This window comes from Podarcis raffonei, chromosome 6, assembly GCF_027172205.1.
Source record: "Podarcis raffonei isolate rPodRaf1 chromosome 6, rPodRaf1.pri, whole genome shotgun sequence".
Taxonomy (NCBI): domain Eukaryota; kingdom Metazoa; phylum Chordata; class Lepidosauria; order Squamata; family Lacertidae; genus Podarcis; species Podarcis raffonei.
In genome coordinates this window covers 53,437,182-53,464,084 of record NC_070607.1, presented here as the reverse complement: position 1 = coordinate 53,464,084, position 26,903 = coordinate 53,437,182, and the positions used below count along the sequence as shown (strand labels likewise).

Here is a 26,903-nt window from a genome sequence, read left to right as displayed (position 1 = left end):
TTCAGGATTTCTGAATGAGTCAATATCATCTCTTCCATCTTAAGTCATAGTTCTGCTTTGGCTTGAGCCAGAGAAATATTGCCTCTAGTGCTGCAATTGTGCTGATCAGCTTGGCAACCATTAATGTTCTCTGATACATATATATTTTACAATTGTCTTTCAGATCCATATAGACATTCCACGGACGAACCCCCTCATCCCTCTGTTCCAGCAGCCACTAGTACAGGAGGTAAAAGGGGCCTTTTCTTTTTAGCTTTCCTGCAGTGTGAGTTGCCAGCCTGTGTTGATGGGCAGGAAGTTTCTCTCCCCCCCCCCCCAAATATCTAGCATTTTCCCCCAGAGTCAGCTGCTTTCTGCTGTATGCATGGGCTTTTCTAAAAAAGAAAGTCATAGCTGATTTCAACCTCAGCAGTGAAATTTTGTACATTTCATTCCAAAAGCAGAGTTGCCACCCATTTCTTAATTTGGTATCTTGTGCAAATTCTGTGCTCAAGCTGAACTCTCAGCTGAAATGCAAGGTTTTTTTTGCAGGAGCAAGCTCAGTTTGCATGCTTTACTTACAGTTCCCTAGGGGTGGCAGGAACTGCCCTTTCCTGCAAGATCCACACCTATCTGGAAAAGATAGAACTAGACGTTAGAGGTGATGCGTGGCTGTCCCTGAGATTCAGCCTTGAATCTCATTTTCCCTCTCTTTGGTAATATCTGGTAATAAAAAATATGTGACAAGACTTCACCCATTATTTTTCCTTATCCCCCCCCCACATCATTGGATGCTGGTTGCAGGGATGTAGAAACTCATAACATGGTGACAGCATGTCCTATATTTTGTGTTACTAGATGATGCAGGGAACAGAGGCGGGAAAAATGTGGGACTGCTGTTTCCATCTGCAGGTATGCAGTACCCATAATGTGTAATTCTGGGCTCAATTTCATAAGACTCCACAATCTGAGTTGATGTCTCCTAGGAACAGAGACTGCCAGCCTGTTACGCCAAGTGTGCTTATGGCAAGAGATCATCTCAGTCCCAAAGGCACACTTTCAGTGTGTGTGTTGCAGAGTTGTGCATGAAGTTTCGCAGCAACAATGTGACTTGCCAGAGGCTAAATAGTTTGTTAGTGGCAGAGCCAGGAATGAGCTACAGCTTCTGTCTGAACCAGACAGAATTGCAGGAATTAATAATGAAAACTGACTTTTGCAGTATAGCTCAAAATCCTTTGACCGACCTAATCCTGTTGAATATTTACTGATGCTTGCAGAGCATGCCAGTTCAGTCAAGTCTGAGTGGACTTAATCCAAGTCCCTTCTGCATAGCGGAGAGGCAGGGTTTGCAAAGAACTGGTAATTGACTGATGTTGGAGTTTATGAAAATTGATGTCTAAAGCCACAGGCCCTGCTATCATGCAAGCTTGATTCACATTTTCTGGTTTTTGGACCACAGAAGCCCACAGTGTGTCCCATGGGGGGGGGGAACTGAACAAAGTCCTGTGCTGTTGTCTTGAAATTAATAGGTTCATGACTGTTCTGAGCTACATTGTCATTGCTACTGTAATATGGCTTGTTTGCTGGTGTATGCCTCCTTTCTCCTTCTAGCGGACAATGGCTCATAGATTGGGGGTTAAAGCATTGTTCAGCCTGTGGCTTAAAGCATTGTTCAGCCTGAAACCTAGAATACTTCATTGTTAACGTAGGTGGTAGTGCTGTAAAGCAAACTGTCATGCTCAGAGTATGATTAACGAGAGCTGTCTATTGTAATTGTGCTGAACGCCATTGCAGACCAATCTGCTAAACTGTAAAATGACTATATGCAGGCTCCTTAAAGATTTTTCCCCCCAAGAAGTGTATGTCCAAGGTAATGAGGATGGCACCCGTCCTTATAACAGTTTTACAAGGTTTTTTTGCAAATAGCGACAAATGCCCTCCGGATCTGTTCTCTTGTGTTTTGTTAGAGGACAAGTCTTTAAATCTGACATTTTGCTTGCCTGCAAATTTTGATCCTAGTGGATGCAAATGGAATGAGGTGCTCCAGCCAGCAGCCCACCAGTGTTCTGAAGGCAGGGCTCCTCATCTTTTGGAAGTGCACATGTAGGAGTTGTATGAAACTTCAACCATAGCTTAGGTTCTTGTGGATTTCAGCTTTCTTAAGTGAAGAACAGCATGTTCCTTGCCCATGGTTGTGGACATAGCATTTCAAAAACTGCAAGCCAAGGCAACTAAAAACAAGAAGAGAACAAAATCCCCACCCCATTCCAGTGTTCAGAATGCACACCTTGTATGGCTGCTAGTTCCCCATTGCCCGCTCCCCATTCTACCTTCTTACGTTCCATTATCCATAACACTTACTGTTCCTTAGCCATGCTTGATTCCTGCCGTTACAGCCCTTTGCATTCAGGTAGCCAGCTCAGAATAAAACATACAAAAAGAACATCTTCAGGTGTAATTTTTGTAACTTTGCTGTGATTTGTTCTCACTCAAATGATCTGTTTTCTTTGAAGAACTTGGACTTGTGTTTCTTGACACGTGTGGTAGCAGATGACTAAGGGTTGTATTCATCATAGTGCCAATGAGATAACTCCACCAGTACAACAAATTACTGCTTACCCAACAAAACAATCTCCCCTCTCCTCTCCTCTCCCTCTGCACTGTCTTGGGGGTTCTCCTGAAGTCCCAATGTGGTGGCTTCTGCTAACAGAGTGAGTTAGATGAATACAGTACGGCCCTAAATATTTTTGGCAGTGATTTGGTAAGGCTGATTTGCATGCTAGAGGAGGGTGTAGTGTGTTGAACTGGGAACACTGGGCTATTACCAGGGCAGACTTTTTATTCATTGGACATTATTTCTCTGACAGCAGCTCTCCAGGGTTTCAGGCAGAGGTATTTCCCACTACTTGCTTACCTGATCCTTTTTTAAACTGGAGGTGCCAGTGACTGACTCAGTGGCAGATCACAGTGGCATGTAGTCATTTCTCTAGTTTAACCATCTCTCAATATATTTTCTGCAACCGAGTGGTTTGAATTATAGAAAAATGTGGCATGTTATGTTTAGCAAAATCAGAGGGAGGAAACCTAGGTAGTGGGTGGATTCAGCTCTTGAATCTCATAAGTGGAAACTGGAATGAGGGCTCCCACTAGCGCAACAGGGCTTTCCCCCCACTCCTCCTGTGTCCCCAGCAGCCCCTGAGATTGGCTCTGTGGGTGTCAGGAGAACCCCAGAGCAACATGCAGGGGGAAAGAGGAGGGGACCATTCCATCTGGCAAGCTGTTGCACTGATGGAACACTTGCCGTGATGCTGTGTTGATTTCCTCCCAGTTCCACCTACTAGAAGCACCCTTTAACTAGTTTTGGCAAAGCATATTTAGCAAGCTAATCCATCCAAAAGCTGTAAGGTCTGGCAGCTAAAAGCTGCTCCAGTTGCTGGGCTACAAATAAAACTGCACTTTGAAATCCTGTTTATCCATGGCATTTTTCCTTATGCAAACGGGGATGAACCTGTTGCAAGCGCATCCAGCTGGAACATGAGGTCTCAAATAGTCCGTAATTTGGGTAACATCTCACTTGTTCCCTTCAAGCAAGACCACAGATATGAAGGAGATCTTGAAGAAAATCAAATAAATGAAAGCTGGCCAAAAAACTGTGTGGCATTGTGTCAGGGCAACACTGGAGAAATTTTTATTCTACATATGCTTGTCATCCTGGGATCCTATGGGATAAAGGGTAGCTTATGAATATAAATAAATAGAAGCTCCCTTTTTACTCTGTGCTTGGATGAACAGCTGCCTGTCTATTCCTCTTTCCTTTTTGTTTAAGAGATGGGAACTTACAGTGCTTTCTTTATGCAGAACTGAAAGTTTAAATCTTTGGGAGGGGCACAGGGCTTTCCTTTCCTCCCTGTGGCTACAGTTATTTTGGGGAGAAAGGGAAGGAAAAAAACTTCTGGCCTACCATCTGCCACTACGTGAACATGGTGAAAGCAAAGTTAGATAATCCCCAGACTGCATCTCCTTCCCCTCTGTTTTGATGGCAGACCAATAAACGGAAACATCTTTCTGCAGTTGTTTTCAGGGCAGAGAGCTCTCATGTAAATGATGGCAATTCTGATTTCCCACTGGCTACATGCAGCATCTTATGCTGGTTCATGTATATCCTGGCTGGCAAACCCCCAACATGAAGGTGTTACCTAGCTACCCAAGCAATCTTTCTGCCCCCCCCCCAAAGATCCCAGCAGTTTGAGTGGCAGTGGCAAAAAAAGAAGCAACAACCCTGTGTCCTCTGTGTGTGCACACATGTGGGAGTTTAAGGTGGTCATATCCAACACTGGTATGTGGTTTTTGGAGAGTTCACCCAAGAGTACATGTGGTTCTTGGGCCCCCAAAAGTGTAGCCACTCTGGTTGTAGTCTATACTTCATACTGGGTCTCTCTGCACCTTAGGCTGTGTGCATTTCTAACTCTTTATCGCACACTCTTCCCCCCTTGTGCTTGTCAGCCTTTCCACTTCTGTCTTTCCCCTGGGCATGGCTAACTCGAGCACCTGGCTTTCCTTCTCCCTCTCTAGATCTTTGAACGAATCCTGTTTATCTGGGCCATCCGACACCCAGCCAGCGGCTACGTGCAGGGGATTAATGACCTGGTCACTCCATTTTTTGTCGTGTTCCTCTCTGAATATGTTGGTAAGCGATGCTGGATGGCTGCAATGTGCTCTTAGTGCTTGCTGATGAATACTCAAATTGTCATCATTGGGTAAGCTCTGTCATGCCAGAACTGCTTTGCTGTTGGCTGCTGTAGAAACTAGTAGTGCATACAGTGGTGCCTCGCAAGACAAAATTAATTCGTTCCGCAAGGCTCTTCGTATAGCGGTTTTTTCGTCTTGCGAAGCAAGCCCATTGACAGCTTAGCGGATTAGCGGCTTTTAGCAATCAGCTGTTAAGCGGCTTATCAGCGGATCAGCTGATAAGCGGTTTAGCGGCTTAGGAAAAGGGGGGGGAGGGAAAAAAACCCGAAGGAACTCGCAAGACTTTTTCGTCTTGCGAAGCAAGTCCATAGGGAAATTCGTTTTGCGAAGCACCTCCAAAACGGAAAACCCTTTCGTCTAGCGGGTTTTCTGTCTTGCGAGGCATTCGTCTTGCGGGGCACCACTGTATTAATCTGTTCTCACTTCTGCCCTGGATTGGCTTTTGTCAGTTGTATACTGTGCTTAACAGTGAAAACAGGTATGGTTTTGAATGCATCTCTAACTGGGATTTCTAGAAGGGCAAAACAAGCCATTAGTGTCCGAAACGCCACTAAGAGTAATGGCTAAGCTGTGTCAAAAATATTTAAATACTTTGCCAAGGATGCCAGCATCTTTCAATCAGGATGCATTATGCATTGAAACGCCTGCATTTCTGTGGTCCAAGGCAAGCCGTTCTCATTCTCCTGTAATTTTTAGAAAGCTGACAAAATGACATAACGGCCAAGATTATTTTTCATACTTATGCACCTCTCATACTTTCATCTCAGGCATTTTTATATTGTGACACCTGTAGATGTTAACTCATTTTGTCTTGTACAACCACCTCATATGGTAAACCAGTTACCATGATCTTCTTAGGAGCAGAATGTGTTGTCTGCCCCCTCCCCCCAAAAACCCAATTAAAGCCATGTTTTTCAAATGTTTTGAAGGGGGGCCTTTCTGTACACTTAACCTTCAGGAACCACTTGTGTACTACTAACACCACCTTTGAACCTTGCCTTCACATTCTGTTGCAGAAGCAACGAAAGAACATCATAATGTTCGTAGTTAACATCCATTTTCAATGCTAAAATCATTTTTAATGTTAAATCTAGAGATGTAGGTATTTGAATAGAATTTATACATTTCAACCACCAACAGGATCCTAATACATAAAAGTGTGTGCATTAATAAATATTTGTGTTTTGTTGGTGATGGAGTTATTTTGTGGGGACCCTTATTGTGTTAAGAATTGTATCCTAAAATTTAAGCATGACATGAAGGAAAGGAGTGAATGAGCCTGTCTAGTAACATGTCGTGCCCCATACATGCCCATTCGATTGCTTTGATCTGTGAAACTTGGACTTTTACAAGTGCCACAGAATGTTCGTTCAGCATTTATGAGGCCTCTTAATTTTTAGCATGGCAGCAGCTGTGCTTTGGGACTTCCTGCCTATTGACATTAGGCAGGCATCCTTGCTATATTGTCTTTGATGCCTGCTGAAAACGTCTTTATTTCAGCAAGTCTACCGAAACATAGAATCGAATTACCTATATTTGTTTTGAAAGTTTTACTGGTTTTACCTCTCTGTAGCAGTGATAATTAGTTTATATCTATTTGCTTTTTAAGTTTTGTGAGTTTTAGCTGGGTGTTGTCTAAAATTCTATTATGTACACCATTTAAAGAACTCTTTGATTATGTGGTGTGTGAAGCTTTCCAAATACAGTTTAGAAATAAGTTAAAGAGGTTGCATAGCAGTAATAATTTTTGGGAGGGGGAAAGCCTCTGAAAATGAAGGAGAACCTCCATGTTGTGTGACCCACCTACAACCCATAAGAACCTACCTACCTGTGGCTTGGGCTCCTCACTCTGAGAATTTCTGCTTTAAAGGCTTGAGGGTAGGAATGCTAGATTGGGTTTTGCATCTGAAGCAAGGAGCTGGCTAAGAAATATTGGGACAACAAAGCCATGCTAGACCGGTACTCTTGCCCCTTTTGGGCTCGACTGCATGCCATTCCCTGTACTTTTGCTTGTGGCGCTCCTCCTTGACCTAGTCTTGATAGCTGTCATGAACCACCTTCTGCTGCACACGAAAGACTAGCCTTTTATAACCTGGAAACCCAATTTCTGTAGCTTCACAGTGAGAGCATTTGTATTTTGCAAATATTGTGCAAACATCTGAGCACAAATGAGGCCACTGAATATTGGTAGAGATGAGGATTTGAGGCCATGTTAGATACTCCACCCTAGTTATAATCAGAGGAGAATATGAAATGGAACTTCACAAATTGCTGTTTGGTAAGTAAGGGCAGGGGCGTTGGTAACTACGGCCAAAACCAAGTTCCATGGTTATTGGTGCAGTTGGCCATAGAGTAAATAGGCATCCTTGTTGATTGCTAATGCTATAAATGGCGATACTAAAAACATCTTCAGGTATTCATTATGTTCTTTGCTCCCTGTTTTTTATGTTGTCATGCTGACTTCACTCATTCCAAATTCAGGGATGAGGAACTCATAACTAGCCAGATAATGTTTGACTCCCATCAGCTCCAGCAAACATGATCAGTTGCTAGGATTGATGGGAGTTGTAGCCCAGCAGCATCTGGAGAGCCACAGGTTCCTCATCCCTGATATAGATGTTGAGACGCATGGGAGACAAGATAGAACAGTATGGAACCCCATAGCATTAATGCTATAGGTCCAAGCAGTATCCCCTCAGCACCACCTTCTGGAATCAGCATTCCATATATAAATTGAACCAGTGGAACACTACCACCAGAACCCAACCTGGAGAGCCTGTCTAGAAGGATATCCAGCTGCCAAGAGGCCCAGAAGAATTAGCAGTCACATTCTCTTTGTCTCTCTCCCAATTTGGTCATCATTAAGCAACCCAAGCCTTTCTGTGCCTGATCCGGGCCTGAAACCAGATTGATTCTATTGATCCATTTTATTCTCATCTAGAGTTGCATGCGTAGCATCAGAATTCAAACTGGTGCTCCTAAGTTCTAAATACCAGCCGCTTCCCTGGCAGCTCACAGTAGCAACTTTTTTCTTTCTTTTTTTCTTTTGGCTACTCTTGCCTCTAACAGGCTTCCTTAAATAGCTGCTTCTTATCTGTGGTTTGAGCCGTTTCTGTACACATCCATCCCCTAATGGCACAGCCTGTAGCATAGGTGGCTGAGTCAGCAAGCCAGCAGGATCTCCCCGGGGAAGCATTTTGTGTGGGAAATGACTGCTTTGTTTGGAGACAGGAGTTCTTAAGCCCTTATCTCCAAATAAACTCTTGCTTATGCATTTGTGCTGACACCTGTGCCTCTTAATATTGGATTTACTGGTCTCTCGTAGCATCTGTCCTCAGCAATGCATTAACCTTGGTCTGCTAGGTCACTGCCACTCATTAACCCCCCACTGCTGGGGGTAAGTGTTGTGTTCCCAGCTGATGTCCTCAGCCAATTTTTGTGATGGATTGAGAAGTGTCTCACAGAAAGGTCTGCTTCTCAATACATGTGTATGACCAACTGTTGCTTTTTGGCGGGGGGACAGTCATTCAAGAGCCATACAAGAAATTTGAAGCACGCGCAGCTGGGCAACACGTTTCAGTTGACAGAAGATGGCATTTTGGAAAGCACCCAAAGATATTGGTTGTTGTGGAGCTTTTATCAATGAGATATTCTGCATTGAGAACTGGGCACATCTGGATGCCCTCTTCCAAAAAGGACCGGAGAAGATCCGGAACAAGGCAATGGAGCCATTGTCCTTAGACACGACACACGGAAAGGACTCTAGGAAGTTCTGCCCTACAATATAGACAAGTGGTCATGGCTGCTTTCACCTTTTTGAAATTGCCTTTCCATGATTCCTAGTGAGTCGCCTGACCACTGACCTGCAGCAAACTCTGTCCCCTGCGCATTTCCTCTTTCTCTTGTATGCTGCCTCTTCCAAAGGTGAACACCATTTGCTTGCTGCACAAGCCCAGCTGTCTTTGTGAGATGGCAGAACACTTCTGGGCCTCTGCCAGGGACAGATCTATATATGGAGTGTCTGATGCTCCCATCAGATCAATGGTTTTAGCCGAAGATTGCTGAGCACTGCTTGTTTTAGCTAGTGCTGTCTGACAGGATGGCTTATGGGAGTTGTCAGGGCTGCAGCTGCAGAGGATATTTAGCATCCTACAGGTTGAGCTAGTGCAGGCTGCCAAAGGTCTTAAACCGGCAGGATAGTGGTCTTTTGGAAGAGATTTTAGGGTTGCCTTAAAGATGCATATACAAGTGATCTGCAGCACAGACAGCATCTTGCCCAGCAAAAAGCAAGGTAGGCCTGTTGGGATATGTGTGTGTTGGTGGGAATCAAGGACTTGAGTTAATGGGCATTAAAATGGCAAATGGTAATTCACTATAAGCAAGTGTAAAGTAATGCACATTGGGGGGGAAATACCCCACCCTTATTTTGCATATATGCTAATGGAGTCTGAAGTGGCAGTGACTAACCAAGAACAAGACCTTGGGTTTTCAGTAGATAGCTCAGTTAAGATGTCAACCCATTGTGTAACCCATTATGAAAAAGGCAAATTCCATATTAGGGATTGTTTAAAAAGGGATTTAAAACAAAAGCGGCAATGTCACTATGCAAACCTATGTTGAGGCCACACTTTAAATGCTGTGTGCAGTTCTGATTTCCTTATCTCAAAAAGGATCATGCAGCGTAGGAAAGGGGGCACAGAAGGACAACCAAAATGAGCAAGGGGTTGGAGCAGTTTCCCTTTTGATGAGAGGTTACAGCATTTGGGGCTTCTTAATTTAGAGAAAAGGTGACTAAGAGTCAACATGATAGAGGTGCATAAGATTAGGCATGATGTGGAGAAAATGGATAGGGAGATGTTTTTCTCCCTCTCTCTTAATACTGGGTGCCAGGGTCATTCAGTAAAGCCAAATCTTGGAGGATTCAGGACCAAAATATAGGAAGTGCATAGTTAAACTATGGCATTCGTTCCCACAAGATGCAGCGACAGCCACCAACTTTTATGGCTTTGCAAGATGATCAGACAGAATTGTGGAGCATAAGACCACCAATGGATACCAGCCATAACTGTTTTACCTCTCTTGTTGGAGGCAGAATGCATCTGAATAACAAGTGTGGAGAGGGCTATTGCACTTGGCTCCTGCTTGTGGGCTTCCCATAGGCATCTTGTTGACCGTTGTGAGAACAGGATGCTGAACTATAAATGGCCTTTGGGCCTGATCCAGCAGGGATCTTTGTATGTCTTAAAATGTGCCTAAATGTAACACTCACTTAATTCAGCTGTCTGATCCTTGGGGAAGAGTACAAAATGTCCAGGTTTTCTTCCCCCAAAGCAACAATTCAAAGAATCAGGACTCTCTTAATGCCCTTTTAAATTGCAATAATTAAATGCCAGTGCAGTTGAGAATTAATGGCTTTTTGTGTGTGGTCCATGTTCCCCTGACTCCAGAACCCATAAATTCTCCACAATGTCTCTATAAAAAAAAGGAATATTTGTGACCGCGCAAGATGCGAGAATGTAAAAGAGAAGAAAAAATAAAATAAAAAATTTTCCCCAGTCAAAGTACTATAAAGAAGAGAATGTTGCATTGATTCGATCTTTTGTTTTTGGGTGGGGTGGGGGGAAGCTGAGGGACACTGTAGTGTATGGAAATTACTTCCTATTATGCATTTCTACCCTCATTGTTACCTCCAGTTTGCTTTAACCACCTAATTGTGTCTATAATTAGAATCTGAGCACTCTTGAATTACATTTGAAAAGTCAAATTCTACTGTCCTTTTCCTCTTTCTGGTGCCTTGGCAGGCACAACTATCTGCTGCTGGTGTACAGGACAGGTATTAATACTAGAATGACAGCTTGCCTGCCTGTATCGCTGTCTCGGTTCCTGCCCATCTGGCAGCATCCTGAGCCATCACTTTTGTTCAGCACTTTTGTGCTGAACTGAAAGTAAACAAAGCCAGCTGAGTCGATGCCTTCAAAATGCAAAGATCATTTTAAAAACAACATACATATCTGTGGCGATGTCATAGTCTAAATGAGCAGTGGATGCGTTCCCAGTAAGGCAGAAAGAAATAAAATACAACATTTCTTTGGCAATACCCTGTATGTTTTAGAAAGCTGGGCTCTGGTTCTGGTGTCAGTTAACTCCACTTGCTAGTTCCCAGTATGATCTTTGGGCTTGTTGGTTGAATCTGAGTCCAAAGAGCTTTCCTCTCCCTGGCAGCCACGTACATTGTGAGCCAGAGATGCGGATACTAATTTACTCCTAACCTGGCTGCAGCGTGCCCTGTGATGTGGTGTCAATCATAGCCCCATTAGACACTTCTTCATGCCAGCCTCGAGTGACTGCTGCAAAGCTGTTGGCTGCCTTTCAGCTCCTGTCGGAGCCATATGTTGGATATCCAGGTTCTTTATGTGGGACCTGTCGAAGGGTCTTACAGAACAGATGTCCGTGTTGAGCAATATGCTTGAGAGAATTTTCCAAAGCTCCTCATTTGCCAGGACTCTTGGCTCAGGTTTTTCAATGCTGATTGTGCTCTTTGCACTGATGGCCCCTGTTGGGGAGTGGGGAGCTCAGATGGAAGTGAACTGTAGCATTTGCTGTCTTACATAAACACCACTGTCACTACTTTCAGATTTCACACCAAACCATGGTGGTATATCATGAATAAGGCATCTAAGTGCTGGGTGGAGATTGGAAGGTAAAGACAGTCCCTGCCTGCAGACTTGCAATCTAAAAGACACAATACAAAAGAGTTAGAAGCAAGCAAATTGAGGCAACCTGTTCTGAAAGTAACAAACGTTAGCCAGTAGCATCCATTCTGGACAGGTAGACCTCCCTGCCTTTATACTCACATGCACAAACAAGTAGCCCTTGAACCCCTAGCAGATGATAAAGGTCCAAGTTGGTTTGGCTCTCAAACCAAGGTTTGCAAATGCTACCAAATTAAGATATCAAGTCATGTTTTGAAGCTGGTTTGCATGAACTGTGGTTTTCCATTCTATTTGAATTCACAAAGCGTTGACAAACCACATTTATGACCCACGCTCTGTCTCGAGAGGCTACTGCATCATGTGGAGAGAGGTGTGAACTGAACAAAGATGCATTCTGAGCAGAGAAAATGAAACCAGACAAGGAGCTCTCCAAGTAATGGTTTGCCTATTGTAAGTTTAGAAGCTCAACCCATGAAGTGGGTTTTTAACCACCATAGGTGTAGTACAGCTATGTACCTCCTTGTTTTGCTGACTGCCTCTTTGTACTGATAACTGGCCCATTTATGTTTTTTTGATAGATGATTCCATTGATTAAGATGAAGAAGATGATACCGGCCATGTTTAAATAAGATAGGCACAATGTTTTTGCTTACATATGCAGCCCCACCTCCCCTCCCCTTGATGCTTGTAGGAATCAAACCGGGAAGTGATTTGAATCAAGAAGCCCTGGTTACCGGATTTGGAACAAACCAGGATATTAAATCTCCAGGGCACAGTTTGACTACAACTCCCTTCATCCCTGACCATTGGCCATGGTGGGTGGAGGTCTGTGGAGTTGGAGTCCAACAACATCTGGAGGGCCACCTCTGATCTCATGGTTCATTTTCACACTACACGTCCCAGTTTCTTTTGTCCTGTTCAACACATTCTTAGATTTAGCTTCTGGGCAGGCATCTTCTAAACTGATACAGAGGATATTTCTTTACCTACTACCATGAGGAATTTTGAATTTAACAGGTGATCCATTAAATCGGGGGTGGCCCTCTAGATGTTGTTGGGAGTTGAAGTCAAACCCCTTTCTTTAAGATGTAATACTTTGTGTTTGATACAGCACTGACAAACTTGAAAAGTCTGGAAGAAAGGGATTCCACATTCCCTGGGAATTTTATTTCATTGCAGAGCTCTCCTTAACGGTTAAGAAGGTTATATGCATACATGCATATCTTTATCTATGTAAATCTGCTTTGTAATTTACTTATTTTCTCCTGTTCACTAGAGCAACATTTGAGAACAATTGTTACCCCTCTTCCTCTGAGATTCTTAAATACTGAACACCCAAGCCACTTTCCTTAACCTTCTTTTTTGTTCTCAGGCTTTCTGCTTAAGTAGTCTGAAAAGACTGTAAAAGGAAAATGGCTTCATTTCTTTTCAGTGTTCTTTCTTGAAACATTTTCAAGTTCTCAACGCCTTTGTTAAACTGTGATCCATTATGGTGAACACAGCACTCCAAATGAAGCCTTAACAGTGACAAATGGAGTGAAGCTGAGTTCTTGAGGTGTGGAAACCATGTTCCTGTTAATGCAGGCTAGCATAGCGTTGGCCTTTTGAGCCAATGCACCATATTGTTGGCTTGTGTCTGTGCAAGTTTTTGTTTCCAGGAAAGTATAAAATGCAAAGTAGCAGCAAAGAAATCAGTATGTCTTAACCATTTGCAGCTGGAATGAAAATAAATAAAAATGCTTCTTCTGCTCCTGTTTAAGATGTTATTCCGAGTTCTGAAACCAAAGTTTCTAAGATACTAAACATTTTTTATTTATAGTCACCTCTATAGCTGTATTCTTTGTGTACAAATTCTTAAATAAGGCAGTTATCTATTTAGAATTAATAAACTGTTGTGTAAACCATAGGGCAGAATATTATAAACCTTGAACATTATTGGGTTTTAAAAATAGTGATTTAGAATGCTCTTAGTGCTCCCTACAACTGCAGCTCAGTAATATTATCCCCATATTTCATATTGGGGGTGGTAGTGGTTAAAACTAAGCATGGAATTCAAAGTAGCACTAAGGAGATCACTCACTCCATGCTAGCATTTCTGCTTGTCTGACGGAACTGTCGCCACCTCCTCCCTCCACAACCTGTTCTACCAGTTCCGCAAACACTCCAGGGAGCTGATTTGGTGGGCAGGGGAATCCCTGCTGCGCTAGTGGGACTCGTTGTGCTGGCTCCTGCTATCACAATGATTTAATTGAATCCGGTCCAAAGAGACTGGTTTACCTGAGATCACCTGGAAAGTTTGTGGCCGGGCTGTGATTTGAACCAGGGCATCCTAGTTCATGCTTTGCCACTATTTTACACTGGCATGCAACTTTGGTTCACTTGAAGAAGGCTTCATATGATCCAAGCTTCCACCAGAGCTGGACCCTAAAACTCATGAAGAAACAAGCACATGCGCAGAAAACCCTTTCCTTACTAAATGCAGAGCCAATAAATCTGTTAATTAACCACTGCCTCCACTTTTTGAATTAAGGGAAAGAGATTCTGGATAGGGGTAGACTCTTGAGATTAAGGGCTGCTCCACTTGTGTGTGCATCTCTATGTATGTAATGTGTGTATAAAGTGTTAAGGAATGTGGCACACATCCCCTGCGTACTTGGAGATGCAGTAGACATGCACTAGGGAACCGGGAGCATCCATGGCTCCCTGTCAAGTGTTCATGGAGCGTTTGGAGATGCACAGCATCACTTCCCACCTCCTATGTGTTACTTGTTTCCATGACAAATGCTGCTATACAGCAGCAGCCACATAGGGCGTGTGAAGCCTATCTAAGCTTTATGGTCCTACTGCCACAGAGCTTGTTAATTCAGGATTGTTACCTTCACTCAGGTTATTGATATGCTGCACTCCAGCTTTGGGGGTCCCAGAATAATGTAGAAAGTGTAGGTCCACAGAGCACAGGGGACTTGGAGACATACCATGTGATTTATTTGCACTCCTGGGGGTCTTTCTCCCTATAGATTGTCAGGACATTCTTCCACACATCACACCAGAGGACTAGATGAGAGATGGGACCCCAGAGTGGCATATTGCACAAAGTGCCACGTGGTCCCTGTCTCATAGGTTAATGGAATAAGCTTTGAGTGTGCATCATCTGTTCACCAATGTCATTCCTTGGCCAATGATACTGCAGTGAGAAAATAGCCCTTGATTATTTTGTGGCCCAGTTCTTACAGACAATAAATGTGGCAGTAAAGCTTGCAGTGGACTGAAGTACTTCAGACTACAGTTGGACTCACATGATGAAATGCTTGCTCCTTCATTTAAAAAAAAAAGTTAATACATGTCAATCATACATAGCATGTTGGAGGTAATATTCCTGGGCATGCTAGCTTTCTCTGTGTAAGGTTTTACCATTTTATTTTGCATGGAGGGAGCATTCCATCATTTGATTTCCTTGTCTGCAATCTGAAATGGTACTGTGCAGACATAGTTTTCCTCTTTGCCTACGGTTTGCCAGAGCCCACAACTTAACTTTAACCTTGGTTTTGCCTGTATAAACAGTTGTGATTGAGTGTATTATTTATTAATTAAATTTATGCACTGCCCTTCATCCAAGGATTACATAACATAATAACAAACAAAACAATAATGCACCCCAAACACACACAGTTTAAAAGGCCACAGAAAGGTTTCAGAGAAGAGGAATGTTTTTGCCTGGCTCCTAAAGATATATGAAGAAGGTGCCAGGCGAGCCTTCCTAGGGGGAGTATGCCACTGCAGAAAAGGCCCAGACCTCTTGTGGTCATCGGATGATTGCCAGATTTGGGTCGGTTCATATGGGAAGAGGTGGTCCTTGAAGTATTGCGGCCTTGACCCTTTTAAATGATGCTGAATGCCTAAAGGATGGTGGTACAACTTTTTCCTCCTCTGAAGCACCATTTAGAAGTTATACTCAATGCAAAAGAGCAGTGCACGAGAGTGAGGTTGCACTGAATAGCCTTGGCTCCTATGTTGCACATCAGCTAGTTCCTACCTCTTGGCATCCATGCACACAACACAAATGTCTGAAGAAGGGAGCCTCCTGTGCAAAGAGATGGGTGCCAGGGGTGTGTGGATGCCATGTCAGTGTTGGTGTGTATTATGTCAGGCGGTGGGGCTCCTTAGCATAGTCCTACTTACGGATTAGTCCCACAAGTGAGTGTAACTGCTGAGCAGTGCTTGGAAAGTTCGTTTTAAAAATAAATTGGTTCCACTTCACCTCCTCTACAAAGGAATTAGTTCCCATTCCAGTTCCCCTCCTCCAGAAAGGAACTAGTTCCATTCCCACCCATTTCATAGATAACCCATTTGCATTTTTTTCAGCCTATGGAATTTTACAAACTGTTCTGCTAAAGTCAAAAATATACTTCAGACAAGTAAGAAAAACACTCTGTAATGGGATCAATTGTTTTATTTATTCCCCCCAGCAATTAGGATTTTTAAGCTTAAACAGTAGCATCACTTTTCAGAGAGGAATACAAATGGTAATAGCAACGAGAAGGCAATGAAACTCTTACATATCTAGATTTACAGTACATAAAATTATTTACTCTCTAGGCTCATTGCTTTTTTTCTGGGGGGGACGCATACCCCTAAACATTTTGTGAATCTTTGTACTTTTGTCCATTTACTGTATTTATTTCCCCCGCTTTGAACTATAAAATGGTGATTTTCTTGAGTCAAAATGAGAGTACCCCTAAACATTTTTTAAAGAAAAAAGCACTGTCTAGACTTATTACAAAATTTATCAAATGCATACCTAATATACCACCCGATCAGTCATTTTTAATCCACTCTACGGGGAGGCTTACCAGCAGTAGGCCACAAGGCAACTGAGAATCTACTCCAACCTTAAAGGGCTAGAAACAGCAGTCACATCTGCACCATACATTGAAAGCCACTTATATCGCTTTAACAGTCATGGTTCCCCCTCAAAGAATCCTGGGAAATGTAGTTCATTAAGGGTGCTAGGAATTGTGTTCAGTACCCTTAACAAACATTATTTCCCAGGATTCTTTGGGAGGAAGCTATGACTCTTAAAGTGGTATTAGAGTGCTTTCAGTGTGCTGCTGGCATAGAATGATCATTTGCTTCTTAGCCACTGCACTAACTACTAACCTGAGTCTGGCTTCATTCTGCAGGAACATCTGACCAGCAACAGCCAAAGGTTTTGGTCCCAGACTCAACAAGGTGCCCTTAAACCACTGTGGGGTCCTGCCCATTGAAATAATTGAACCAAATTTTAAGATGCCCGAAGTTCTACTTGATAATTAAGTGTGCAAACTTGAAAATTGCAAACACAGAGATCTGTGTAAATTAAAAGCTTTTGTATGATTTCCATAAGACATTTCAGTCTGAAATAGGGCATCACATCAATTCTCTCTCTCTCATTCACCATGACAGCTCTCTTTATTTCACAAATAAACAGAGAGGAAACAGTATAAGCTAAGTACAGTAGAGTATAGAGTGTAAACCAAGAATGAGAAACAAAGAAGTTTGTGATTTGCTTGAGATCAGCACATAATCATCCAGTGGGGAAGTTCAGCTTTCAATAACATCCTGCCCAGAATCCTTCTCTGTTAGGTTTTACTACCATCTCCAGCCTTTTCTCAAAAGAATAGGACAGTTTTCCTAAATACTGTTGGTCATTTCCTGTGTTACATATTTAAGAGTCTCCAGTCTCTTAGCTGATTAAAATAAACCTTGTAGTGTGAAGTTGCCAAAGTTTGTTCGGCCCTAGAATTTTGATTTAAATGGGAGCTTTTTTTAATTATTCAGAGGGCGCCAATATTAATTGGAGTAGATTTTTAATCCATGGAACTGTAAGCAAAGGGTGAACTTTTTAATTTTGTGAGACCGCTTTGATTCAGCTATGTTACTGTATTAGGTGATGGAAAAGAAAATATTAAAAATGGCCTTCCCTCCTAACAGTGAGTGGTAGGCTTTTTGAATGAAGTCATAGTGTATGTTATCTCTCAAGTGCTTCGGCTTTCAAAATGGCACCTATAGTGCTGTATTGATAATATTAAAAGGCAGTCAACTGATCAAGTGCATTGCTGAATGGCAGGCAGCCGCAAGTTAAACAATCCCACCTACCTCACAGCAGACATGCATTTAGCCACACTCCTTTCTTGAGCTAGTGCTGCTCCCTTTGACTCTGCAAAAAGGGCTCTCCTCTCTTGCTGGGGTCCAAAATTAACTGGAGCTGAAAAGACTTGGAAGAGCCTGTTTCAATGAGATTCCTTTAATGCCGCTAGGCTGGTTGCGGTGAATGGCGCTTTCCTTTCAGGTTTGATGGGGGAAGCGGAGGGGTCTCTTTATGTGAAGACAGTCCATCATCACTGCCGACACTAATTGCTTAGAGCTAGATTTAACTTTCAGACCTTTGATGGGTAAGAAACTGTTTAAGAGCTGTTACGCTTTTGAGAGTCTGCAGAGTCTTTTCGTGAAGCTGCAATTAGTGTTGATGACAATGTGCGTTTCAAAGACTCAGGGTGGGCTGCCTGGGAGAATCTCCCATCTCTCCTTCCCTGACTGCCATTGCCAGTTAGTCGCCTGCTGCCATCTCCATTACCCTAATGTGCCTCATACGCTGTTTGCTGCTGGGCTGCCACAGCATTGGTGCCTTCCTGCTGTTCAGTGATGGCTCCCACTCCCACCCCCACCCTGAAGCTGGAATGGTGGTGTTTGGGAGAGGTATTGGTCTGAGGGTAAAGACAAAAGCTTGTGGCCCTCCATCTACAGCAATTAATACTTTCAGCTCCAAATAGCTGGCAGGGCTATTACACATTATTGCCATAGAGCATCTCTGTGCAGAAGACTCCAAGTTTAATCCCATACATCTTCAGATAGGGCTAGTTAGAGGTCCCTGTCTGAAATCTTGGAGAGCTGCTGCCAGTCAGTGCGGACATTACTGAACTTGATTGACCAATAGTCTGCCTCTATATAAGGCAGCTTCTGACACTCCTATGTTGCTTCTTGAATCAATAATACCGTTGCTCCTTTACACCATACCAAACTTATTCCAGTTTTACTCATTGTTCCAGGGCCAGTCCTACCGTTAGGCAAGGCAGCCTCCTCAGGTGCTTTCCTCAGCTATTCGCATAGCTGTCAACCGTCCCTTATTTGGTGGGAAACTCCCTTATCCCAGTGCCGTGTCCCGCTGCTGACCCTTATTGATGATGTCCCTTAAATTTCCTGGGTTTCAAAGGAAGCAGCTCTTCTCCCTCCCTCCCTGCCAGCCAGGGAGGAGGGAGGCTCCAACTGTGTTGCTTGGCTGCGTTGCTCACCCAATAAGGAGTCTAAGAACGACTGAGGGGTGGAGCTTGCATGCCTTGTGCCGATCAAATTGGCCGCGTTGCCTGGGGACTCGCCTTTGCGGAGAGGTGACGGTGGTTTTCCTTGCTGCATCCCTTTTGCTGGGTTGCTGCGCTGTGGGAACCACCGCTTGAGGCTTTGTTTGGCTGCTGGCTGGGCTTTCTGCCTTTGGCTCGGAGGGGCTCAGAAGTTGAACATACCTGTGCTTTGAAAATCCCTTATTTGGGCTACTGATCCCTTATTTTCGAGGCTGCTGGTCCCTTATTTTCAAATCTGTAAGTTGATAGCTATGGCTATTCGCCCTGAACCCCCTCCCCAGCTATATTCTTCTGTAGCCACACACCCTGTCCTGACCTTCAAGTGCAGTGAAATATGCTATCCAAATCGCCAGTGCTGGAAGGAAAATTTAGCTGCCCACCCAATCGATTTCTGTATATGGAATGGGAAGCTGGCACCATCTTGCCTTTCACAACAGGTAACAAAATACCTTGGCCCAGCCCTGTAAAATAGGTTGTAGGGCCTCACCACAGTGGCCTCACTGACAGCTGCAAGAAAGAGTGTTTAGCCCTTTCCTTCATCATTGTTTTCCTGTTTGCCCTACAGCAGGGGGAAACAGAAGTAGTGTATCTATTTTTTCCTAAGAAAGGCAAAAGGTGGCTGGGGCCGGAGCTGATTTAGATAAGCAAAACAGCACAGGAGGGCAAAATTGAAGTTCCGTTCTTCCTACACCACTGCGTAGATCAAATTTGAAGATCCCTATGTGGTCACGCGTAAGTAAAAATAAAATGGAAGATCCTATCATGGCTCTCCCATCTAACCGCTTGGAAAGTGTGAAAATTATGGATGTCTAGAAACCTTGCATTTTAGCTACTGAAACGTGCTTTCTAAAAAACATTTTATCCTAATGGACTTTCCAGATTAAAATGCCTTCTTCTTAGGTTAGAGAGTAACTAAGACTATGGAGGAGGGCAGCTTATTTAAATGAATAAAGGTAAAGGACCCCTGACAGTTAGGTCCAGGCGCGAGCGACTCTGGGGTTGCAGCGCTCATCTCACTCTATAGGCCGTGGGAGCCGATGCTTGTCCGCAGACAGTTTTACCAGGTCATGTGGCCAGCATGACTAAGCCTCTTCTGGTGAAACCAGAGCAGCGCATGGAAACACCGTTTACCTTCCCGGCAGAGCGTACCTATTTATCTACTTGCACTTTGATGTGCTTTCAAACTGCTAGGTTGGCAGGAGCTGGGACCGAACAACGGGAGCTCACCCTGTTGCAGGGATTTGAACTGCTCAGTGGTTTACACCACAGCACCACCCACGTCCCATTTAAAGGAATAGCTCAAGGCATTTCCTCCTGCAAGGATTTTATTTTTTGAAATAGAGGCTAATCCATTCCAAAACTAACTCCCATGGGGCTGCGAACTCTAATGGAAGAAACCAGAGCCCAAAGCCGACTTTCACAAATCCTGCTCTGAATTCAGCTTGTAGAGTTCGGTGCCTGCCTATCTGCATCCCAAAGCAGCTGCCCTTCCTGGGCTCAGAGCCCTCAATTCCTTGAACCAGAGAACTAGGCCAGTTGCTCAGCAGTAGCTCTTAACACTGTAGGAGGTTTGAATGGCTTGTCCTTGGCTTTTCAAAAGAATCATGGGTGAAGCGTAACCTCCTGTTCAACGCTGCCAGCCAAAGCATCTCTTGCTAGGGACGTTCTGTGATATCCATTAGCAAGGCAGCCACCACTGAGGCAGAGAGTGGCCAGTTTTGTATTCCTCTGCTGCCTTTTAATGGATTTGACAATTGTATCCTGGCATCAGAGAAACCACAGAAAGCTTGCACAGATGGATGGAGCAAGAGGGGGGGTGGGGAGCAATAGGTCTTGATTGACAAGGAATGTCAATTTCTGGCTTGAATCCTGCCCTTAAAAAGTAGGAAGAATTTGGAACTCTATTTTAAAAAACAATTCCAATTCTGTAACTACAAAATCAATTGCTATTAAAAATGTACAGTGGTACCTCGGGTTACATACGCTTCAAGTTACATATGCTTCAGGCAGGTTACAGACTCCGCTAACCCAGAAATAGTACCTCGGGTTAAGAACTTTGCTTCAGGATGAGAACAGAAATCATGCCCCAGTGGTGTGGCAGCAGCAGGAGGCCCCTTAGCTAAAGTTGTGCTTCAGGTCAAGAACAGTTTCAGGTTAAGAACGGACCTCCGGAACCAATTAAGTACCGTATTTTTCACCCTATAGGATGCAATTTTTCCCCTCCAAAAATGAAGGGGAAATGTGTGTGCGTCCTATGGGGCGAATGCCGGCTTTTGCTGAAGCCTGGAGAGCGAGAAGGGTCGGTGCGCACCGACCCCTCTCGCTCTCCAGGCTACAGGAAGCTATCCGCTAGCCGTGGGAGACCCAGCTCTCCCACGGCTAGCGGAGAGCTTGCCTGCACCCAGAAGCTTGGGGCGCGCTGAGCTCAGCACGCCCCAAGCTTCGGGCTTGGCGCAGCACTCCGCTAGCCGTGGGAGAGCCGCGCCAAGTGGCACGGCTCTCCCACGGCTAGCGGATAGCAGCCTGTTTTGGGGGTTGGGGTCGGGGGAAGCTCGGGCTTCCCCCGCCCCAGCCCCGCACCTGGGGAAAAAATTTTTTCCCCCTTTATTTCCCCCCCAAAAAACTAGGTGCGTCCTATGGGCTGGTGCGTCCTATGGGGTGAAAAATACGGTACTTAACCTAAGGTACCACTGTATAAGGATGCAGTATCGTTTCAGTATGGCGTTTCAACATATTGGTTTGTTTGGATATATTTTTTGGGAGAAGGGGGTACTATAGAATTTGGTTTCAACTACCATTGGCCTACATTCCCACCCCACTCCCAGGCATGAAATGGAAAATTGGAACTTAGAATGTGGAAGGGAAAGGGACCAGCCCTGTTGAGAATCAGAACTGGGCAGTGCTGCTGAATATAATGTCTGTCTTTAGAACCATAACATGAGAAGGGTTTATATAGAAAGAGGAGTGAAAAAAGGGAAGATTATACCTGCCTCATTCATCTCTAAAGAAAGACCTATGCACTCCAGAGTTATTTCTGTAAAACTTGATCTGTGTACAGCTCTTCGTCTTTTATCAGGTATATGCAGCTTTTATCAGGTACTTCCAGAAACTTATGTAACTCCAGGAGTTCTCATGAGCCTTAAAAAAATAATAATCACATGTGATTAGACTTTATGCCTTTAGCAGGAACTGACCGTAGCATTCCAGATTTTGCTTTGTAATCATGACTCATCAAGGCTCAGGCTGGAAACCTGTCATAAATGCCACACTACAATCCTGGAATATGTGAAGTAATAAAAAAGAGAGCCCCTGAACACCTACAGTGTGTTTCCCCAATAACATTGAGCCAAGCCCATATGCACCTGAAATTTAGGAGGGTCAGATGGTGAGAGTTGTAGGTTCTCTGTCTTTTATTGGAAATAAAAGTTCAGATTCTCCGGATTCCATGGCTGTTGTTTGAAAGAGCGAATATACACAGATGCCATCCTGACCCTTGGTCCATATTCCCCCTATCAGCAGCCCAGGCTTGTCTCACTTTTCTTCATTACCAGTGTGGGAGAGATGACAAGCGCAGAATTAGTGTGTTAAAGAGATTTGCAAGTTGGCAGCAGAGCTGTCCCTGTGAACTTGTTGTGCACTCCATTCTGTCCACCTTTTGAGTTGGAGCTTCCATCATGATGATGATGGAATTGGTTTGACCATTGCTGGTACAAAATGCTCTAGGAAGCCATATTGTTGTGTGCCTTAGGGCGACCTTGGTCACAGGTAGGACCATGTGAGTTCTGCGTGTCACAGTGAACCTGGACCTGGAGGGTACATGTTTGAGGAGGTGGCATTTCAACATCACAGAGCTCCATATCTGGGGTCCCTGGAAAAAGGGTGAAAAACCGTTTAGGCTCCACAGGCCAGATCCTCATCAGGCTTGGTCTGGTGAGCCCATCTGTCAATCACCTGACATCACAACAACATCAGGTGTAAGATGCTTTGGAGTTAGGGCTTTATAAGGTGTGTCCCCCCAATTTTATCAGGGGATTCCAGTGCAGACCTCTTCTTGATTCAAGAATCCCTTGCTAAAAGAGAGGAAAACCCACCTTCATTTTAGCAGGGGTTTCCCTGCCTGAGCTTAGTTAATGGATGCAGAAAGATTGGTTCATCCCAACGACTGAACAGAGGTATTCCAATAAACAGGAATGCAGGCACATTTCAGGGGAGACTGAGCCCAGTTAATGTCTTGCACCCTTTGTGTGCCCCACTTTAAATCCCGCAAGACTTTGAGTTGTCTCCCCAAGGGGCATTAAGTGCCATTCTTGCTGTCTCATCAGGATGCAGTTGCATGGTGTCTGGCTCCTCAGCCTCCAGCTCTGACCTTGGGATTAGCCAATTGTAGCTGCAGCACTCTGATACCACCTGAGTCTCAGCCCTCCCTTTTCAAAATCTCCCTCCTTTTGCTCCTCCCTTTCCCTATATACACTGACTCCACCCCACTTCCAGCTCACACCTAGCTTTTAACCCCCTCTTAGCCTCCTTACTGGCCTGTGTCCTCCACCTTTCCCTTGACTCAGGGTTTCCCTTCAGGATCATGCTGTAACTCTGGATCAAACTTCTGGGTGGCTCTTAGCTGGCAGCTCATATGTGCTTTTTTAAAAAGCAAAGAAGACAGATATTCCGCATTTGGCATTAAGCATTTCATCAGGCTGTGGCAAAAGCAGAGATGGGACGCAGGGCACCTCATTGCTCTTCTGAGACACCAGCTCCTTTTGGCTCCTCTCCCAGAACTGTTTCCATCCCAGCTGGTCAGTTGCAATGATTAATCCCCCCCCCCCCAAGTTTGTATACTGCCCTTTATCCAAAGATCCCAGGGTGGTTCTATGTTACTTAAAACATAAGCACCCGAATTTGCTTTCCCCCTGCATATAGTCTTTAAGCCACTCTGCAAGCCTTTGCAGCTGAAGAGAGCCAGTGTGGTGTAGCCTTTCTCAACCTTGCATCCCCAGGTGTTGTTGGACTACAATTCCCATCATCCCTGACCATTGGCCTTGCCAGCTAGGGATGATGGGAATTGTAGTGCAACAACATCTGGGGACCTCAGGTACAGAACGGTTAGAGCAGGCTTCCTCAACCTCGGCCCTCCAGATGTTTTGGCCTACAACTCCCGTGATCCCTAGCTAGCAGGACCAGTGGTCAGGGATGATGGGAATTGTAGTCTCAAAACATCTGGAGGGCCGAGGTTGAGGAAGCCTGGGTTAGAGTGTCAGACTAGGACCTGGGAGAAACTAGGCTCTGAATCTCCGCTTGGCCATGAAGCTCACTGGGGGGCTTTGAGCCAGTTACTCACTCTCGGCCTAACATATCTCACAGGGTTGTTGTGGGGATTAAATGAGGGGGGCAGGGAGAACCATGTAAGAGACCTTAAACTCCTTGGAAGAAAAGGTGAGGTGTAAATAAATAAGAGTGGGGTAGCTATTAAAAAATAAATAAATCCCTAGGCCTTGCTCTCTCCCCAAAGCCTGCCTCCCTTTGTTTTTCAGAAGAAGACGTGGAAAATTTTGATGTAACAAACCTGTCTCAGGATGTGATGCGGAGCATTGAAGCAGACAGCTTTTGGTGTATGAGCAAACTGCTAGATGGGATACAGGTAAGGAGTTTCCTCTTATGCACCACTTATTTTGCCTCTCTGCATCTCTCCGTACTTTTGATAACTCCGTCTTTGCATTCCCCATCAATCACCCCGATCATGTTTCCTTCTCCCACACTTCAGGAGGAGCATCCAAACATGACTTTTCCCTTTGTATAGTAAGCTAGTTTCTATACTCACTCACACAACCCCCCCATCCTCCATCCAGGGAAGCACCAAGTATTATTGCTTAGGGATGATTAGGGATGCATCCAGGCCAGACAAAAGCACTCAAAGAGGGTCCGCCATAGGGCCAGTGAGGAGTGTGGTCTGGGGAGAACCTCAAGGGCCTCATAGAGGTCTGAAGGGCCATATTTTAGCCCTGGTCCCGAGATCCCCCATCCCTGTTTTAAACCTTCCTTCCTTGGCCTACTCCTCAGCAGTGCCCAAGACACCTCCCTTTATTTCTCCTTTATTTTCATTGAAGATCCCCCCTTCCCAGTAGGCTTCAAGCTAAAGGCTCCTGCTTCCCTTTCATATTTATGTATTCATCCAAATGAAATTTTGCTCTGTGAGCTCTGCGTCGTTTTCCTCAAGCTCTCACAAACGTTGGCATAGATTTCCTCCTTCATATGATTGGGCACGTTTCCACCTCAAAATGGCTTTTTCTGAAGCTGTAATGGTTCCCTTTCTTTGTAGATCTAGAGGTCGCTTGCCAACAGAAAAGAGCTTCCTCACTTTCTGATGAGGAATGGAGCTTTCCAGGCAGACTTGCCCCCAAACCAAATCAGCCTTGCCTCTCTCATTCTCCTTGCTTTTATCTTGCTGTATTACTTCAACAAACTCCTGAGAAAATGGGCTTGTTACTGGAGAGAAAAATGGTTGTCACTGCCCCCCCTTTTTATTTTTTCTCCTTCAGGAACCACTGCTACCATCCAAATGGTTCTTTCACCCTGCAGGAGATTTATAGCACCTGTGTTTCCTAGCTGAGGAAAAGTTGCATGTCTAAGGTCCCAGGTTCCACCTCTTGGCATTTCTTGTTGCCCTCAGAAGGCATTTCCACCGTGTACGACACTGGGCTAAGAGAAACAATGGCACATGTATCTGCTGGACTTGCTCCTCTTAAACTCACCATGTGTTTTGCTGCAGGACAATTACACGTTTGCACAGCCGGGGATCCAAAAGAAAGTCAAAGCACTGGAGGAACTTGTCAGCCGTATCGATGGTAGGTGAAATTCAAGCTACCAGAGGGGAAGTCGAACTTGCCAAGTTCTTAATTGTTCACATCTCCAACCGAGTTGCAACAATTGTGGGCTCACCTCGGCGTTGAGGGCGGAATGCATAAAGCGGAAAGCAGGCTTCTCGAAGCTTCTTTAGCCAGGCGGCAGGGCTAGGTGGTAGTCAGACCAGGGGGTCAAATCTGTTAGCTTGATGCCATTAAGGGGTGTTGGAAATGGGACACTGTGGGGGAAAGGGGGTGGGTGAGAGGCCATGAGCCGAGAGGCACAGAAGAGAATATGTGATTCATCAGAAGAAGGGGGCTAAAGCATCTGAATGATGCCTGCGGGAGGCATTTGGCGTGGGCTTGTTATGTGGGAGGGATTTGGTTGGATGGAACAGAGACTGTGGCTGAAAGTGGAGCTTCCTGAGACGCGGCGTATGAGCCACACTCCATATTCAGCCGTGTAAATGGCATGTGCTGTTTCAGAGCAGGTACACAATCACTTTAGGAAGTATGAAGTGGAATACCTGCAGTTCGCCTTCCGCTGGATGAACAACTTACTGATGCGGGAGCTTCCTCTTCGCTGCACCATCCGCCTTTGGGACACTTACCAGGTACGGGTGGGTTGGCTTGTTTAGCCTTGTGGTTGGAGAATGGTGCTCAGTAGGGATTCTCCCAGAAAAAGTCTTATACGGGAGCAGGCACTACAAACCGGCTTTTGTGTGGCAGCATATTCATGTGATGACATAAAAGAGTTCTGTCACATCCATACAGCCCCATAAAACTGGGGAGAAGCCATGAAAAAAAAATCCATGCTAATTTCATTCTTTTTAACCCCAAGTGTCTTTTTCCCCCAGTCTGAGCCAGAGGGATTCTCTCATTTCCACTTATATGTCTGCGCTGCATTCTTGATTAAGTGGAGGAAAGAGATCTTGGATGAAGAGGACTTCCAGGTAAATCTTCAGAAGGCAGCCACATTTGGGAAAGGATGCCACATAATTATCCTGCTTGAGGATGTATCTGTCTAGAGTAAGGCAACAGATGGCAGCATGAGCAACGAAATCTCTGGCATGTAATTAGGTGTATGAAATTTCCCAATCCAGAGATCCAGGCTTTTTTAAAAAAATGCTTTCCCTGACTGGGAGATCTAGTAAACTTAGTGCGTCGCCTGTTAGAGGAAGACCCAAGTATTCTGTGTTTGGATATTTGAAATATACTACATTCTCCCCTGC

The 26,903-nt window shown here is 44.5% G+C and overlaps 1 protein-coding gene across 2 annotated transcripts in view; it reads left to right on the top strand.

Annotated features, from left to right (window-relative positions):
• The window catches only part of TBC1D22B (TBC1 domain family member 22B), a 40,548-nt gene that overhangs the window by 11,278 nt on the left and 2,367 nt on the right, over window positions 1–26,903 (top strand). For both annotated transcript variants that reach the window (XM_053392941.1, XM_053392940.1), the window contains exons 7-12: window positions 164–229; window positions 4,552–4,666; window positions 24,364–24,470; window positions 25,599–25,674; window positions 26,158–26,285; window positions 26,529–26,624. In XM_053392941.1, the coding sequence (XP_053248916.1) occupies window positions 164–229; window positions 4,552–4,666; window positions 24,364–24,470; window positions 25,599–25,674; window positions 26,158–26,285; window positions 26,529–26,624 (588 nt within the window). The remainder of the gene's footprint in view (window positions 1–163; window positions 230–4,551; window positions 4,667–24,363; window positions 24,471–25,598; window positions 25,675–26,157; window positions 26,286–26,528; window positions 26,625–26,903) is intronic.